The sequence below is a fragment of the Musa acuminata genome, chromosome BXJ3-6, assembly GCF_036884655.1.
Source record: "Musa acuminata AAA Group cultivar baxijiao chromosome BXJ3-6, Cavendish_Baxijiao_AAA, whole genome shotgun sequence".
NCBI lineage: Eukaryota > Viridiplantae > Streptophyta > Magnoliopsida > Zingiberales > Musaceae > Musa > Musa acuminata.
Window position 1 is genome coordinate 36,070,194 of NC_088354.1, and position 19,642 is coordinate 36,089,835.

At 37.8% G+C, this 19,642-nt stretch overlaps 1 protein-coding gene across 1 annotated transcript; it reads left to right on the plus strand.

Moving 5' to 3' along the window:
* Window positions 1-13,227: 13,227 nt before the first annotated feature.
* Window positions 13,228-14,684, plus strand: LOC135640147 (probable carboxylesterase 18). Its single transcript, XM_065154322.1, has one exon. It carries the CDS (start codon window positions 13,283-13,285, stop codon window positions 14,315-14,317), a length of 1,035 nt encoding a protein of 344 aa, XP_065010394.1. The 5' UTR covers window positions 13,228-13,282; the 3' UTR covers window positions 14,318-14,684.
* Window positions 14,685-19,642: the final 4,958 nt, after the last annotated feature.

Consider the following 19,642-nt stretch of genomic DNA (forward strand, 5'->3'; position numbering starts at 1 on the left):
TTTACACAAGTTATTCATCATAAATAAAGCTCTTTTTTTTTATTGAAGCAAACATAATTGATGCGATCTCATCTTTTGTTTCTGATAGAAACGAGAAAGATGTGAGTTGACTATTTATACCAGTTGTTGAACATAAATAATTTGAAAACAAATATAATTATTGTGATCTCATTTTTGTTTGGGATAGAAATGAAACGAAAGGATTCCAAATATATGGGCGCTTCCTTCTCAAAGAGTACATAGTTTGACAAAATCCAAATGCAGATGATACAAGTGACGTAGAGCCGATGGATTAATTTGAGACGTAGTTAGAAGTTGATATTAATTTTAAGAGCAATATTGAAACATCAAATGATCTTCCAACCCGTCCAAGGTTTATTATTCTGGTGGTGACTTATCTGAAGATGTCTACCTACAAATGCAAGTAAAATTAAGCGAGACGTGACATGCAAGGAGCTTATTCTTCTCGCGGGCCGCACGAGAGAAAGATTGTCGGATGGCCGCCAAACTTGTCCTCAAGTAAAACGTGCGACTTGTGGAGGCATGCATCCATGAATAGAGGAGGTCTGGTTCACGTCCCGACTTTAGTCAGGATTTAGCTTACCGGAAGCTGACTTGTCCAACGACAAAGGGATAGCAGCGTATTCGCACGCCGATATCACCACACGTGGTGAGTTAAGTCGTTCCATGAAAGCGGGCGTGTGTTCCCGTCGATGGACGGGTTCAAGTAATGTATCACACACTGTCGAAGAAAAAGGACGAAACAGCATTCTCTAACCAACGTATGTCGATAACATTCACGTAGGAGATCTAATTTGATTTGCATACGAGAGGTGAAGCAGAACTTTAGAGATGGAAATATTAATGACCATCTCACTTTGACCACTAGTCATTCGAATCATATGACAGGAGGATACATATAGGGTTGTCTATCATTTCACGTTCTATGAAGCATGGTTTGACATTGCATGTGATCTCAAGTGTGTGTTCGCCAATGTTGTGCTGTTCCTATGATGCTTGATTGATATAAAGATGCCAAGTTACTTCTGTTCTTGATTTTGAAACTGATAGTTTTGATTTCTATACAAACGGTTCAAATCATCAAGCTAGTTTGATTCCAATTCGAATCGAACTATGGTCTGTTAATCCAAGACGATGGAGTTGTATTCAAATCATTTCTACTCACTATGCACACACGAACATTCTCATCTAATTCCAACCTGATAAGGGTAAAAATGGCGATGTGACATGCCATGACGTCAGCCATGAACCACACCCTGCCCGAGGAAGTCGACATTAACACCTAACTCAAGGTTGGTTCTTCACGCCACGCCAACCCCATGTCAAACGCTATCAGCTTGCCTCCTGCAAGCAGCCACATCAGGTAACATCAAACTCATCTATAAATACCACAAAGTTCTAAACGAACTAGGGGGGAGGGGAAAAAAGGCACAACGCACTCAGAGGCAACTCAGAGGCGACACTATCTGCAGGTGCGAGATAGTGTCGCCTCTTCCCGGCGCTGCGGTGGAGCTTCCTCCCGACCCGACCCGCCGACCCGACCTCCCGACCCGACGCCCCGACCCGAACCATCGTGCTCGGCCACCGAGAAACCCCGAGGGACGTCGCCCGAGATCCTCGACATCCGGACCCCCGAACCAAGCCGCGTCGGTCCCGAGGCCATGGCTTTAACAGATGCCCTCCGCATCACAACCCATAAACTATATGGAATTACTCGCTCTCACACATCTATCAATTATGTTGTGGAACACACAAACTCGTTGAAACTTCGTTATCCTTTCTCTTTCGAGAACAAATCATCAGGTGAAGAAGTTTGAACAGGAAGGTGGTTTAGCAAAACGTGTACAACAATCATTAAGCATCGTAAGAGACAATTCTAACTCTTGAAACCAAGTCGATTTAGTACGCACGCAACTTCTATTCCATGACCAGTGCAAGTAAGCTAAGCTGCTCCCCCAATGTATTCGTATGCCCCACTTCCGAACCAATCACCCATTGGTTAAGCATCGTTCGGTCAAAGTCGTGTTCTGAAAACTGCGATGGAATGGTATGCAATCGATCGACAATACCAATCCAACTTTGCATTAGAGCCTTATTTCGTCTCCCACGTCGTCGATATGGCGTGAGTTGAGTACGAGGAGGTGAAGCACACGTTAAGCGGGGATCGAGATCGATATCGATGTGTGTCTCCGAGTTGGAGGTTGTGGCGAGATCGATGTCGACACACGTTAACTCGGTTCGTTTTGATCATATTTGACCGGGCGTCGTTGACTTCTGTCGGGTTGACGCCATTGCTCTTTCTCGTTACCCCATTTATGATCTCAAATTTCTTCTCCTTCTATGTTGTTTGATAACTTAGTTTTTTACTCTTTCTTTTAATTGTTTAAAATTATTAAAATAATTATTATTAATGATAAAAAAAACTAAAAATAAAATTTAATAAAAATTATAAATAAAAAATTAAATACTTTTAATTACTCTTTTCTATACGAATCTTAGTAATGGACAAAACATAAGAACTCTTCCTTCTCCTCAAGATTAATTCATATATTATAAATAATGATCTTTTTTATAATTTTTTATAAAATATTTTATTTGAAAATTTAATAGAAAATCACTTGTTTTAGACTTTCGCTATAGAGTAACCCAATTTGGGGTTTTATTTTTCTCCTTGAGGGCAATATTCAACTCTTTGATGATTGTAATGATTGGACTTTGGATTGATTTAAACAAATTAAATTTATAACAATTGATGCTACCAAACAAATATAACTAAATTTTACCCCCCAAAAAAAACAACTCTGGCTAATGATAAAACAATTATAAACTAATAGCCAAGATTTCTTGCATTTAATGTACCAAGAATATGATAAATATCAAAGAATAATAATTAATAATGTTTCATTTTATTATTTTACTAAAAATAATCATAAAATGGTAGTTTTGGGAGGTTTTGGGCAAACCTGTATTTTTCAACTCTGATCTAACACATATTATTCAAAAAATATATCTAAGCAGTAAAATCATAACTACAAGAATTAATTATGAAAATTGTAGTATTACATGTATATGTTGCTTAAATAATATTATAGTCTACAGTATAGAGGGACACATATTGAAGTGTTCTTCATTAATCTGCAGTAAATGTTTTGTCAGTAACACATATAACTCATTTAGATTTTTACAAAAATCTTAAACTGTATTTTTTTATTATTATTTTCTAGTGCAAATATTTATCGTAAAACATGCTAAAAGCAAATCAAATACTTAAAATAAAATTTAATTCGTTAATGCATCAAGAAAATCACGTAAAATCATTTATCATAAGTTTATGTTGAAAATTATAAGAATTGACGCACTTTAAACAACAAATTATTGGAGTAAAATAGATTCTATGCATTTTAAATTTAGTTATTATTATTTTCCCTTATATTAAAAGGAAACTAACTGAAGGATCGACTAGATACTTTTGCCAAAATATTCTAATTTCTAGATTCTTGATTTCTAATATTTAATACTGATTTATTAATTAGAGATATTCTCAATGAAATAATTGTAGTGGGCATAAAATTTATAATTATATATTTGCTATACAAAAAAATCTTAACATTTAGAATCAAAATCAAATAACAATATATTAAATTTATGATATGTACCTTTCAATACTATTCAATAAATCCTTATATAATATATAGGCATATCACCATTCGGTCCAAAAGTTACAACGATACAAATAAAAATTAGACTTGCATTATCCTTTGTTCTTATCTTTCCCTAAACTGAGTGATGCATTAGGGACCAAAAAAGATTAAGAATTGATCTGTAATCTCAATAACTAGTTAATTCATTCTTAAGATGTTATGTCTTTACAGCAAAAACAATTAGGATAATAATTAAAAGAACCTCTGTTAAAATTATCTTCTAATGAATCCTATTATAATTAGATTTTCTTTATATTGATAGATAATAATTATTAAATTTTAATTAGATCTATAATATATCTTACGTATGACCACATAATATAATAAATAGTATTTTAAATTTTATTAATTTACATAAATCAAGAGAGTGTCTTAATACTATCAATTTAATTTAGAATAATTCTTGAAAAAGATAGATTTTAGAATCTCATGATTTTTTTTTAATTGATTGCCACATCACAATGAAACCTTTTGTTTTTGCTTGCTTTTCTTATGTCAACATCATTCCACTTACTAATAAAGTATATACAAAGTATATACTAACTAAGGAACTTAATAATGTCACAATTATTAAGTTCCTTAGTTAGTGGACATTCATCTCTTTTGATGATATCTAATACATACCACTAAGCTAAAATTTTTAAGTTCAAATATAATAATATATTCATCAAATTTTAATATAGATATAATTTAGAGAAAATATCAAAACATTAAGCGATCGACACCTTAGCGTCATATGATCAATACTTTAGTGCCACATGATCGATATTGCTAAGACGACACCTGAACACTATATGGTCGATACCTATCATGTGACTGAAACCTTACAATATAGTTTACATGTGATTGGCACATGATATTGACTTTTGACTTGGGATTTATCCATGATATTACAATAGCAACATCCTTTCTGATTTGTCCCAAACGGTTTTATATCAATATTTAAAACGATGTCTTCCTTCATCCCAAATTATGAAGTCTTTATCTGCTTGGGTTTGACTAAACAAACCAAGTATATATGGAGCCCAACCTCTTGAATCTATCATTACTGTTTCGACTCTTAACAAACCCAACCTTTAAAATCTGTCATTGATCCTTCACGCTTCTTCTGTCTTTGTTGACTCAGTCCCGTTTTACTAAATATGTCTAAATTAGATACTTCGATGCATTATCCTTTGTTCTTATCTTTCACTAAACAAAGTAATGCATTAGGGACCAAAAAAGATTAAGAATTGAACTGTAATATCAATAATTAGTTAATTCATTCTTAAGATGTCATGTTATATGACAGCAAAATATTTATTATAATAATTAAGAGAGTCTCCATTAAGATTATCTCCTAATAAATCTTATTATAATTAGATTTTCTTTATATTGATAGATAATAATTATCAAATTTTAATTAGATCTATAATATATCTTACGTATGACCACATAATATAATAAATAGTATTTTAAATTTTGTTAATTTACATAAAACAAGAGAGTGTCTTAATACTATCAATTTAATTTAGAATAATTCTTGAAAAAGATAGATTTTAGAATCTCATGATTTTTTTTAATTGATTGCCACATCACAATGAAACCTTTGCTTGCTTTTGTTATGTCAGCATCATTCCACTTACTAATAAAGTATATACATGAGGTAATGTCACAATTATTAAGTTCTTTAGTTAGTGGACATTCATCTCTTTTGATGTGTGATAGGATATCTAATACATACCACTAAGCTAAAATTTTTAAGTTCAAATATAATAATAATATATTCATCAAATTTTAGTATAGATATAATTTAGAGAACATATCAAAACATTAAGCGATCGGCACCTTAGCATCATATGATCAATACTTTAGTACCATATGATCGACATTGTTAGGATGACACCCGAACACTATATAGTCATACCTTACCATTATATGATCGATACCGAAATCTTACCACATAGTTTACATGTGATTGGCACATGATATTGACTTTTGACTTGGGATTTATCCATGATATTACAACAACGGCATCCTTTCTGATTTGTCCCAAACGGTTTTATATCGACATTTAAAACGACTTCTTCCTTCATCCCAAATTATGAAGTCTTTATCTGCTTGGGTTTGACTTAACAAACAGAGTATATATGGAGCCCAACCTCTCGAATCTATCATTACTGTTTTGACTCTTAACAAACCCAACCTCTGAAATCTGTCATCGATCCTTCCCGCTTCTTCTGTCTTTGCTGACTCGGTCCCCTTTTACTAAATTTGTCTAAATTAGATACTTCGACGCAAACAGACTGACTGCCCCCCACGCTTCATTTCTCTCCTTCCAAGATGGAATATCAGATTCCTTTAGATCTTTCACGGACGCCAACACAATGCCCCTCTGCTTCGATGCCGAGCTCTTGGTTTCCATCGACGATGACCAGTTGTTGAAGAAGAAGAAGAAGAAGCAGAAGCAGAAGGTGGCGGAGTGAGGGCTCGCACAAGGTATTCCGCTGTTCGATCATAAAAAGGTTTTGGATGGTTCGTTTCGTTTCGTAGTTTCACCATTTTATTCGAATTAATCACACGATGGGTTTTGGGTCCATGAAATCAGATGAGATGTCTTCACACTTGGTGTCCATAGGATTTGGCATCGACAACTCTTTGATCTGAATGACTCAGAGTTGTCTTATTTGCGTTCCATTATTTTGTATGGAGGGGTTCTGATCCCACATACAGCAACAACAACACTTGTCGTGGGTTCCGTGAAGGTCCTTCTAGCGCAAGTAAATGTTGAGTGGAGTTCGAGTCATACACGGAAAGCCATCTCTTTTGAGCCAGTGTGTATCAATCAGTTTGAAACCTTGCTCTTTCCTCTACCCCTTTCCCTTTCGTTCCCATCTTACTCACCACATACAAGAACTGAAACGAGCTCACCAACATGTAACCTCTCCAGATTTGGTCCTCACAAGAATCTTACCAACTTAGATGTGAGTATTTAACCCTCTCTCTCTCTCTCTCTCTCTCTCTCTCTCTCTCATCTTTGAAGTACTGTGTTAGTTGTTTAGCGAACGTAGAGACATCTGGATTAAGCTACTGCAAAAAAAAGGAAAAAAGAAATCCTTACTGGAACATCTGGATTTAGTTGTTTAGTGGTAACTACCTCACTTCATCATATCACCTATGATTGAGTTAAATGAAGGAACTACCTTATAGCTTCTAGATCATGGGTCACTATTTAGAACATGCCTATAACTATTTAGAAGATAATAACTACCTAAATAACTACTATGAATCAATTCTCAGCACTCCCCCTTGATTCATAGTTACATACACTAATTTACGACATTAAATAAACATGCTTTTAAATTTGAAGCGGCTTGGTGAGGATATCCGTAACTTATTTATCTGTTCCACAATACTTGATTGCTATGGCTCTATTTACTATAAGATCCTGGATGAAATGATAGCGTATCTTTATATGCTTCGTTCTTCCATGAAATGTTAGATTCTTCGTCATTGCAATTGTGGCTTTGTTATCACAAAATATTTTCGTTGCTTCTTTTTGTTCTTAATGAAGATCTTCCAGAAGTCTTATAAGTCATATTACTTGACAAGCTGCTGATGTTGCGGTAACATATTTTGCTTTCAATATTGATAACGTAATTGTTACTTGCTTTTCTGAACTCCAAGATATAGCTCCTGATTGGAGGCTAAAAATATTACCTGAATTACTTTTTCTATCATCTAAAGCTCATACCTATTCACTATCAACGAAACAAAATAATTTATATTTAAAATTATGAGAATACCAAATACCATAATTTGTAGTTCCAGCAATATAACGTAGAATTATTTTAACAACTCTGAGATGATGTTTGCTTGGGCTATGCGTAAACTTGGATACTACACCAACAAAGAAGGTAATATCTGGTCGAGTATGAGTTAGATAAATCAAACCTCCAACCAAACTTTTATAGTATCTTCAATTTGTCAAACATATATCATCTTCAAGTTTCAATTTCTCATTTACATTCATGGGTGTTGTTCCAACTTTGCAATTAATCGTATTAGATTTTTTGAGTAGATCCATTGCATTCTTTCTTCATGAAATAAAAACTATATTTGATCCTTGCTTCACTTCCAACCCAAAAAAATAGTGTAATAGACCTAGATCAGACATTTCAAACTTATTCATCATGCATATTTTAAATTCTACTATAAAAGAGTTAGATGAACCCATATATATAATATCATCAACATAAATGCAAACCATCAGAATATTATGTTTACCTTCCTTTTTTAGATAAAGAGTAGGTTCGTTATTACTCCTCTTAAATCCATTTTGATGAAAATAATAATTAATTTTATTATACCATACCCTAAGAGCTTGTTTAAGCCCATAAAGATCTTTCTTTAGCTTATACACCTTTTCTTTATATTCTTTAACCAAAAACTTTCAGGTTGAGTAACAAAAATCTCTTCATGTAAATCTCCGTTTAAAAACACAAATTTCACATCAAATTGATAAACATGCCAACTCAAGTGAGCTGCGAAGTCAAAAAAGTTCTCACAATTTCGAATCTAGCATCCGGAGAAAAAGTATCATCAAAATCAATACCTTGTTGCTGTGAATATCCTTTTGCTATAAATCGAGCCTTATGCTTTTGGATATTTCTATCTACATTAAACTTTGTTTTGAACACCCATTTTAATCCAATAGTTTTTTTTTTTTTCTTTCGGTAGATCTATTAGCTCTCAAGTTTCATTTTTCTCAATTTATTTAATTTCCTCCTTCATTGCATTTCGTCATTCCTCTTTTTCAACTACTTCCTCAAAATTCATAGGATCTGAAATAAATAAAGTAAATGTTGAGTCATAAATTTCTATTAGTAATCTGAATTTTCCTGGAGGGGTTTCACTAGAAGAATCAGAGTCGAGCATCTTCCACCCGCCGTCGGCGTCCGCTGCCAAGTGTCGGGCTACGTGGTGGACGATGTTTCCGTCGGCGGAATCACCCACGAGGAAGCAGCTCGATAGGTCGGCAAGATCTGTAGCGGAGGGGTCAGCGTACAAGAGGTCGCCGCCGTCCAGGAAGTGGAGCACATGAACCCCGTCCTCGTACTGCGCCGGGCACCGGTGCTCCGGCGCGAGGCGGTAGTTGACGGATAAGGCCCTGTTACTCTTATGTTCTCTTTCCCAATCTTTTAAGCATTTTCGTGATACTTTGATTTATGGAAAAGAAACAGTTTCGTATCAAGAAATTAAATCTGCACTGAAATCTAAGGAGCAGATAGACAGGAATATCACTGGGGAAAGTAGAGGGAATCAGGCTGAGGGTCTGGTTGTCAGGGGTAAAATGGATAAAAGAGAATTTGACAGTAGTAGATCTAAATCTAGATCTAAATCCAGACGTAGAAATTTGGAATGCAGATATTGTCATAAAATGGGGCACATTAAGACTGATTGCTTTAAATTAAAAAATAAATTAAAGCAAAATGGAAAACTTGTTGAGAAAACTACTGAGTCCGCTGAAGCTAGTGTAGCATCTGATGAGAATGTTGAAAATATTTTCTTTGCTACTGATGACAGGACGATGTCTAAAAATGAATGGATTTTAGATTCGGGTTGTTCTTATTACATGTGTCCTAATAGGGATTTGTTTTCCACATATGAATCTTGTAATGATGGAATTGTTTTGATGGGCAATAATGCCGCATGTGATGTTGTTGGTAGAGGCACAGTCCGAATTAAAATGCATGATGGTATTGTGAGGACGCTCACTAATGTTAGACATGTTCCTGATTTAAAAAAGAATCTCATCTCTTTAGGCACCCTAGAGGCCCTTGGGTGTAAATACACAACTGAAGGTGGAGTTATGAAAGTTTCTAGAAGTGCTCTTGTTGTTATGAAAGCTTGTAGGTCTGGTAGCTTGTATATTCTGTAGGGAACTACTGTCACAGGTTCGGTTGTAGTTTCGTCATCATCATTGTCTGATTTTGACATCACCAAATTATGGCATATGCATTTGGGTCATATGAGCGAAAAAGGTTTGAGTATATTGAGCAAAAAGGGTCTACTTTGCGGATAGAGTACTGACCACTTGATTTTTGTGAACACTGCATTTTTGGAAAGTAGAAAAGAGTCAGCTTCACTTCTCCGGCAGTTCAGAAAACGAAAGGTACTCTTGACTATATTCATTCAGACCTTTGGGGTCTAGCTCATGTTCAGTCTAAGGGTGGTGCTAGGTATATGTTGACTTTCATTGACGACTATTCCAGGAAAGTTTGGGTTTATTTTTTAAAGCATAAAAATGATATTTTTCTAACCTTTAAACAACGGAAGGCTTTGATTGAGAAACAAACAGGTAAATAGATTAAGCGGCTTCGAACAGATAATGGCATGAAATTTTGTGAATGTGACTTTGAAGAATTCTACAAAAATGAAGGAATTGTTCGGCATCGCACTGTTAGGATGACACCTCAACAAAATGGTGTGGCCGAACGTATGAACAGAATACTCTTGGAGAGAACAAGGTGTATGATCTCAAATGCAGGGTTGACAAAGGACTTTTGGGCAGAGGCGATTAATATGGCATGTTACGTTGTCAACCGTGCTCCTTCTGCAGCACTTGACTTTAAAACTCCGGAGGAAGTTTGGTCAGGTACTCCTGCTGATTACTCTGATTTTAAAATTTTTGGGTGTCCAGCATACATGCATGTAAATGAAGGAAAATTAAAGCCTCGGACTAAAAAGTGCATTTTCCTTGGGTATGCTTCTGGGGTGAAAGGATACAGATTATGATGTTCTGATCCCAAATCTTCAAAATTTATAATCAGTAGAGATGTTACTTTTGATGAATTATCTATGTTATCTTCCAAAGAGGAATCTACTAGTTGTACAAATGATAGTGCGCAGAAGCAGGTAGAGCTTGAGATTTGTAGTTCAGATTATTTTAAGTCGAACTCTTCTACTCAAAGAATGCTAGTAGGTGGTCCCGAGTCTACTGACGCAGATAATCCAGAGAAAGAGCAATATTCCATAGCCAAGGATAGATCACGGAGAGATATTCGACCACCACAAAGATTTACAAATTTGGTTGCATATGCTTTGTCTGTTATAGAAGAGACAAGTGAAGTTGGTGAGCCTACTTCCTACTCAGATGCAGTTTCTTGTGATAATTCCGCTAAGTGGTTGATTGCGATAAATGAAGAAATTGAATCTCTTCATCGGAATAGAACTTGGGATCTTGTGAAGCCGCCTTCGGGTAAGAAAATTGTTGGATGCAAATGGGATATCATTGCTGAGAGAAAGGTCCTTGTTCAGAAAATTCATACGAAGGACAATCTAGCTGATATGCTTACGAAGCCTCTTCCGGTTTACAAGTTCAAGCAGTGCTTGGACTTGGTTGGTGTTTATTGTTGGTGATTGCCCATTGAGGTTTTTATGAAGAAGGTGGAGTAAGTTTTGTTGGGACATGCCAAGGTGGAGATTTGTTAATTTGGCAAGTCCCATAGTCCCACATCGGGAAAATTAGGTTTGTTGTCTCGTATTGGAACTATAAATAAGGGTCTGAGCTTTTAAGTCAGATGCACCACAAGTGGCACTACAAGAAAACCTAAGTATTTACTTTGGTTTAAGTCCACACTCCATTAAATAGTTTGGACTTATAGTTTGAGTTTTTCTTGTTTAGTATTTTCGGATGTTTTATGGCCTAAGAACATCTTCTTAAGACATTTGTAATAGTCTCTTTTCATAGTAGTGATTTGCTCATCTTTCGTCCGTGAATGTAGGTCAAAGTTAATTGACCGAACCACGTAAATCTGGTGTTCTTGTCATTTTTATCTTTTCGCTTTATTGTCTTTGTTGTGTTGCCAAAATTAACTTGTGATAAATTTCCTAAGGCTAGCTCTAACAAAAGAAACCAATGGTTTGTGCATTGCTGAATGAGATGTGGTCGTTCTATTGTCGGGAGAGATGATATGTTTCTCCTCCAAAACTAAATTTTCTTCTCCAAAACTAAATGATCATGCGTTTGCGTTCAAATTAGGTGCCGAGCTATTGGAGCCGAGGATTTCATCATCAAACCTCTCCACACTAATGACGTTCTGAGACTGAGAGGCTGCGCTCAAACAGGACTGCCGCCGCCATCGTCGTCTTCCAAGGCGGGCACCAAGAGGAAAATGACAATCAAGTTGATGGCTGAGAGCGGCGGCGGTGGCTCGGAAAGACGACGGCCGCGCCTTACCGGGCTGGCGATGACGTGATAGCAATCATCGGCATCGAACAAGCGTCATAGGAAGCCTCTCATATTGTAATTACAATGTAATGCCTACCACGCGTTCTCGAGTGAGTTTGTTTGCTTGTGGTGTAAGTGGATGGATCATCTGCGATTCAACTGTTCTTGCTTTGCTCTTCAAATGCTGTCCTAATTAAGCTTCTTGAAAGCTCGACATATGCTGTTCTAATCAGTCAAACCGAGGCCGTAGCGGCTTCCCAAGATACAAAAGTCCTCGTTTTGAGCTGTCCGTTAATGTGAGTCGTACTCGTCAAACTTGTTCTGTTCGTGTGAATCTATTCTAAATCGTCCAACATTCTGCCTGCCAGTGTAGGGGTTGACGATATGATGTTCGCCGCTTCTAACAAAGTGAGCTAACCCCATGAATTGTTTCCTAGGGAGCTAAAAGATATAACAAATATTTATCATTTACTTAGTATAATCTATATGCATGTTATTTGTTTATTTAGCTACTTGATATATTTAATCACACGTATTTATGGTCAGATTTATGGAACCAAAACACGAGAGAGAATGGTGGAGCGATGGTTTGGCAAAGTCAAGAAGTTGGCCTTTCTAAGAACAATCGTTGAAGAGGAAACGTTTGAACACACTTCTTCTTTTTCTTTTCCTTCACATAAAATTGGGGTTGCGTTTTTTGTGTGCATTGCAGTGATCACACGTTTTTATTTGCTGGTCGTTTGGTCAAACTGGCGAGGAGGGTTCTGTTCTGAATCTTATGATGGCGTCATACGGAATCGTCGGCCCCAACCGAACTTTGACGTCCAACTTCCTCATGCATGCATGCACGAAGCCTCAATACACGAGTAGTTTACCGACTTGGGTGGCTACTTGCCATGCAGTATCGTATACTTGTACGAATTGGAATACATGGTCATGCATGTTTCCTCTCTTGTGCTGCATCCATGCGGCACTGCAAGACTTCAAGCACACGTGACGGATTGGCATGACACGTTTGGTCCACGGCGTGTTACTCGATTTCGTACTCGGGTAACGCGTGAAACCTCCAAGACAGAGCGGAAGGGTTCACATAAGTCACGGGGGGCCCCACTTGTGAGAGAGACAGAGAGAGGATGTGACAGAGTTGGGGACGGAATTTATTGCAGTTCTGTTACCATTTTGACTAAATAAGCGTCGGATTTCCTATATTGGTCTAACACGTGACGTCACCTCATTCGTGCTCTCTCGCAGTCCATATATCCGTGCTCGATTCCTCTCGTCTCCTCCAACTCGCTCTCTCGCGGCTCCCGAGGCCTTCACCCGAGACGAGCTCGTCTAAACAGCAGAAATGTCCCCCGCCGCAGTGGCTCCCCCCCTCTCGCGCACCAAGCGGTTCGTCATCGCCGCCGTTTCCGCCATCAACGACGCCGCTTGCCGCTCAGACGGCACCGTCAACCGCCGCCTCGTGTCGCTCCTCGACGCCCGTGTCGACGCTTCCGCCAAACCCTTTCGTGGCGTCCGCACTGCCGACGTCCCCGTTGACCTCTCCCGTGATCTGTGGTTCCGACTCTTCGTTCCCTCTTCCGTTTCTGACGGCGAACGGCTACCCGTCATCGTCTTCTTCCATGGAGGCGGGTTCGCATTCCTGTCCCCCGACTCCTACCTCTTCGACGACGTGTGCCGCCGGATCTGCCGCACGGTCCACGCCCTCGTGGTATCCGTCAACTACCGCCTCGCGCCGGAGCACCGGTGCCCGGCGCAGTACGAGGACGGGGTTCACGTGCTTCGCTTTCTGGACGGCGGCGGTCTCTTGTACGCTGACCCCTCCGCTGCTGATCTTGCCGACCTATCCAGCTGCTTCCTCGTGGGCGACTCCGCCGGCGGAAACATCGTCCACCACGTAGCCCGGCGCTGGGCAGCGGACGCCGACGGCGGGTGGAAGAGGCTGCGACTGGCGGGAATGGTGCTGATCCAGCCCTACTTCGGTGGCGAGGAGCGCACAGAGGCTGAGCTGAAGCTGGTCGGTGCACCGCTGGTGTCGGTGGAGAGGACGGACTGGCTGTGGCGGGCGTTCCTTCCGGAGGGAGCGGACCGGGACCACGAGGCGTCGAACGTGTTCGGGCCGCGGGCGGTGGGGGAGCTGGAGGAGGCTCTGCCGGCGGCGATGGTGGTGGTAGGGGGCTTCGACCCGCTGCAGGACTGGCAGCGGAGGTACTACAAGGGGCTGCGGGCGAGGGGCAAGTCGGCCCGGCTGGTGGAGTACCCGGAGGCCTTCCACTCCTTCTACGCCTTCCCTGATCTGAAGCAATCCACAGTGCTCATGGAGGAGATCAAGAGCTTCGTCGACAGCCACCGACCTCGGAAGGAGGAGGACGGAGAATGAAGTGGTGGTGGTGACAAGCACAGTAATATTGAAGAATGGTAGTTGTTTATTCAGTGAATATAACAGTAATTGTGATTGCACAGTATTCCTTTTAATATATAAAAAGATATGAGTGGGCTGTTTATACAAGTTATTCATCATAAATAAAGTTCTTTTTTTTTTTTTGTTTCTGATAGAAACGAGAAAGATGTGAGTTGACTATTTATACCAGTTGTTGAACATAAATAATTTGAAAACAAATATAATTATTGTGATCTCATTTTTGTTTGGGATAGAAATGAAACGAAAGGATTCCAAATATATGGGCGCTTCCTTCTCAAAGAGTACATAGTTTGACAAAATCCAAATGCAGATGATACAAGTGACGTAAAGCCGATGGATTAATTTGAGACGTAGTTAGAAGTTGATATTAATTTTAAGAGCAATATTGAAATATCAAATGATCTTCCAACCCGTCCAAGGTTTATTATTCTGGTGGTGACTTATCTTAAGATGTCTACCTACAAATGCAAGTAAAATTAAGCGAGACGTGACATGCAAGGAGCTTATTCTTCTCGCGGGCCGCACGAGAGAAAGATTGTCGGATGGCCGCCAAACTTGTACTCAAGTAAAACGTGCGACTTGTGGACGCATGCGTCCATGAATAGAGGAGATCTGGTTCACGTCCCGACTTTAGTCAGGATTTAGCTTACCGGAAGCTGACTTGGCCAACGACAAAGGGATAGCAGCGTTTTCGCACGCCAATATCACCACACGTGGTGAGTTAAGTCGTTCCATGAAAGCGGGCGTGTGTTCCCGTCGATGGACGGGTTCAAGTAATGTATCACACACTGTCGAAGAAAAAGGACGAAACAGCATTCTCTAACCAACGTATGTCGATAACATTCACGTAGGAGATCTAATTTGATTTGCATACGAGAGGTGAAGCAGAACTTTAGAGATGGAAATATTAATGACCATCTCACTTTGACCACTAGTCATTCGAATCATATGACAGGAGGATACATATAGGGTTGTCTATCATTTCACGTTCTATAAAGCATGGTTTGACATTGCATGTGATCTCAAGTGTGTGTTCGCCAATGTTGTGCTGTTCCTATGATGCTTGATTGATATAAAGATGCCAAGTTACTTCTGTTCTTGATTTTGAAACTGATAGTTTTGATTTCTATACAAACGGTTCAAATCATCAAGCTAGTTTGATTCCAATTCGAATCGAACTATGGTCTGTTAATCCAAGACGATGGAGTTGTATTCAAATCATTTCTACTCACTATGCACACACGAACATTCTCATCTAATTCCAACCTGATAAGGGTAAAAATGGCGATGTGACATGCCATGACGTCAGCCATGAACCACACCCTGCCCGAGGAAGTCGACATTAACACCTAACTCAAGGTTGGTTCTTCACGCCACGCCAACCCCATGTCAAACGCTATCAGCTTGCCTCCTGCAAGCAGCCACATCAGGTAACATCAAACTCATCTATAAATACCCCAAAGTTCTAAACGAACTAGGGGGGAGGGGAAAAAAGGCACAACGCACTCAGAGGCATCTCTTCCTCCAAAACCCTCTCCACATCGTTAACTTGATCGTCGGAGGGGTCGGGCCGAGCTCCCGGCCCGACCTGTGTGCAGGTGCAAGATAGTGTCGCCTCTTCCCGGCGCTGCGGTGGAGCTTCCTCCCGACCCGACCCGCCGACCCGACCTCTCGACCCGACACCCCGACCCGAACCACCGTGCTCGGCCACCGAGAAACCCCGAGGGACGTCGCCCGAGATCCCCGACATCCGGACCCCCGAACCAAGCCGCGTCGATCCCGAGGCCATGGCTTTAACAGATGCCCTCCGCATCACAACCCATAAACTATATGGAATTACTCGCTCTCACACATCTATCAATTATGTTGTGGAACACACAAACTCGTTGAAACTTCGTTATCCTTTCTCTTTCGAGAACAAATCATCAGGTGAAGAAGTTTGAACAGGAAGGTGGTTTAGCAAAACGTGTACAACAATCATTAAGCATCGTAAGAGACAATTCTAACTCTTGAAACCAAGTCGATTTAGTACGCACGCAACTTCTATTCCATGACCAGTGCAAGTAAGCTAAGCTGCTCCCCCAATGTATTCGTATGCCCCACTTCCGAACCAATCACCCATTGGTCAAGCATGGTTGGGGTCGGTCGTCACGTCGTTCGTGACTTGAGTCGAAGTTCGTGATCCTAATTTTGGTGTGCATTCAGTGCTGCTGTCGTTAGATTAGGTGGTCGTTCGGTCAAAGTCGTGTTCTGAAAACTGCGATGGAATGGTATGCAATCGATCGACAATACCAATCCAACTTTGCATTAGAGCCTTATTTCGTCTCCCACGTCGTCGATACGGCGTGAGTTGAGTACGAGGAGGTGAAGCACACGTTAAGTGGGGATCGAGATCGATATCGATGTGTGTCTCTGAGTTGGAGGTTGTGGCGAGATCGATGTCGACACACGTTAACTCGGTTCGTTTTGATCATATTTGACCAGGCGTCGTTGACTTCTGTCGGGTTGACGCCATTGCTCTTTCTCGATACCCCATTTATGATCTCAAATTTCTTCTCCTTCTATGTTGTTTGATAACTTAGTTTTTTTACTCTTTCTTTTAATTGTTTAAAATTATTAAAATAATTATTATTAATGATAAAAAAACTAAAATAAGATTTAATAAAAATTATAAATAAAAAATTAAATACTTTTAATTCGTCTATGACTCTTTTCTATACGAATCTTAATAATGGACAAAACATAAGAAGAGCTCTTCCTTCTCCTCAAGATTAATTCGTATATTATAAATAATGGTCTTTTTTTTATAAAATTTTATAAAATAATTTTTTTGAAAATTTAATAGAAAATCACTTGTTTTAGACTTTCGCTATAGAGTAATCCAATTTGGGGTTTTATTTTTCTCCTTGAGGGCAATATTCAACTCTTTGATGATTGTAATGATTGGACTTTGGATTGATTTAAACAAATTAAATTTATAACAATTGATGCTACCAAACAAATATAACTAAATTTTACCCAAAAAAAAAAAACAACTCTGGCTAATGATAAAACAATTATAAACTAATAGCCAAGATTTCTTGCATTTAATGTACCAAGAATATGATAAATATCAAAGAATAATAATTAATAATGTTTCATTTTATTATTTTACTAAAAATAATCATAAAATGGTAGTTTTGGGAGGTTTTGGGCAAACCTGTATTTTTCAACTCTGATCTAACACATATTATTCAAAAAAATATATCTAAGCAGTAAAATGATAACTACAAGAATTAATTATGAAAATTGTAGTATTACATGTATATGTTGCTTAAATAATATTATAGTCTACAGTATAGAGGGACACATATTATAGTGCTCTTAATTAATCTGTAGAAAATGTTTTGATAGTAACACATAGAACTCATTTAGATTCTTACAAAAATCTTAAACTGTATTTATTATTATTATTTTCTAGTGCAAATATTTATCGTAAAACATGCTAAAAGCAAATCAAATACTTAAAATAAAATTTAATTCATTAATGCATCAAGAAAATCACGTAAAATAACTTATAATAAGTTTATGTTGAAAATTATAAGAATTGACTCATTTTAAACAACAAATTATTGGAGTAAAATAGATTCTATGCATTTTAAATTTAGTTATTATTATTTTCCCTTATATTAAAAGGAAACTAACTGAAGGATCGACCAGATACTTTTGCCAAAATATTATAATTTCTAGATTCTTGATTTCTAATCTTTAATACTGATTTATTAATTAGAGATATTCTCAATGAAATAATTGTAGTAGGCATAAAATTTATAATTATATATTTGCTATACAAAAAATCTTAACACTAGAATCAAAATCAAATAACAATATATTAAATTTACGATGTGTACCTTTCAATACTATTCAATAAATCTTTATCTAATATATAGGCATATCATCGTCGGATCCAAAAGTTACAACGATACAAATAAAAACTAGACTTGCATTATCTTTTGTTCTTATCTTTCACTAAATTGAGTGATGCATTAAGGACAAAAAAAGATTAAGAATTAATCTATAATCTCAATAACTAGTTAATTCATTCTTAAGATATCATGTCTTTCTGTATATGACAGCAAAACATTTAGGATAATAATTACGAGAGTCTCCATTAAGATTATCTCGTAATGAATCTTATTATAATTAAAAAAAATTATATTGATAGATAATAATTATCAATTTTTAATTAGATCTATAATATATCTTACGTATGACCACATAATATAATAAATAGTATTTTAAATTTTGTTAATTTACATAAAACAAGAGAATGTCTTAATACTATCAATTTAATTTAGAATAATTCTTGAAAAAGATAGATTTTAGAATATCATGATTTTTTTTAATTGATTGCCACATCACAATGAAACCTCTGAGTGTTTTTGCTTGCTTTTGTTATGTCAGCATCATTCCACTTACTAATAAAGTATATACATGAGGTAATGTCACAATTATTAAGTTCCCTAGTTAGTGGTCATTCATCTCTTTTGATGTGTGATAGGATATCTAATACATACCACTAAGCTAAAATTTTTAAGTTCAAATATAATAATAATATATTCATCAAATTTTAATATAGATCTAATTTAGAGAACATATCAAAACATTAAGCGATCGGCACCTTAGCGTCATATGATCAATATTTTAGTACCACATGATCGACATTGCTAGGACGATACCTGAACACTATATGGTCGATACCTTACCATTATATGATCGATACCGTAACGTCACATGAAAACCTTACAATATAGTTTACATGTGATTGGCACATGATATTGACTTTTGACTTGAGATTTATCCTTTCAATATTACAGCAGCGACATCCTTTCTGATTTGTCCCAAACGGTTTTGTATCAACATTTAAAACGACGTCTTCCTTCATCCCAAATTATGAAGTCTTTATCTGCTTGGGTTTGACTTAACAAACCGAGTATATATGGAGCCCAACCTCTCGAATCTATCATTACTGTTTTGACTCTTAACAAACCCAACCTCTGAAATCTGTCATCGATCCTTCCCGCTTCTTCTGTCTTTGCTGACTCGGTCCCCTTTTACTAAATATGTCTAAATTAGATACTTCGACGCAAACAGACTGACTGCCCCCCACGCTTCATTTCTCTCCTTCCAAGATGGAATATCAGATTCCTTTAGATCTTTCACGGACGCCAACACAATGCCCCTCTGCTTCGATGCCGAGCTCTTGGTTTCCATCGACGATGACCAGTTGTTGTTGAAGAAGAA

What these genes read in the sequence shown, in the direction of transcription:
- LOC135640147 (XM_065154322.1), top strand. Translation starts at nt 13,283, where the DNA reads ATGTCCCCCGCCGCAGTGGCTCCCCCCCTCTCGCGCACCAAGCGGTTC.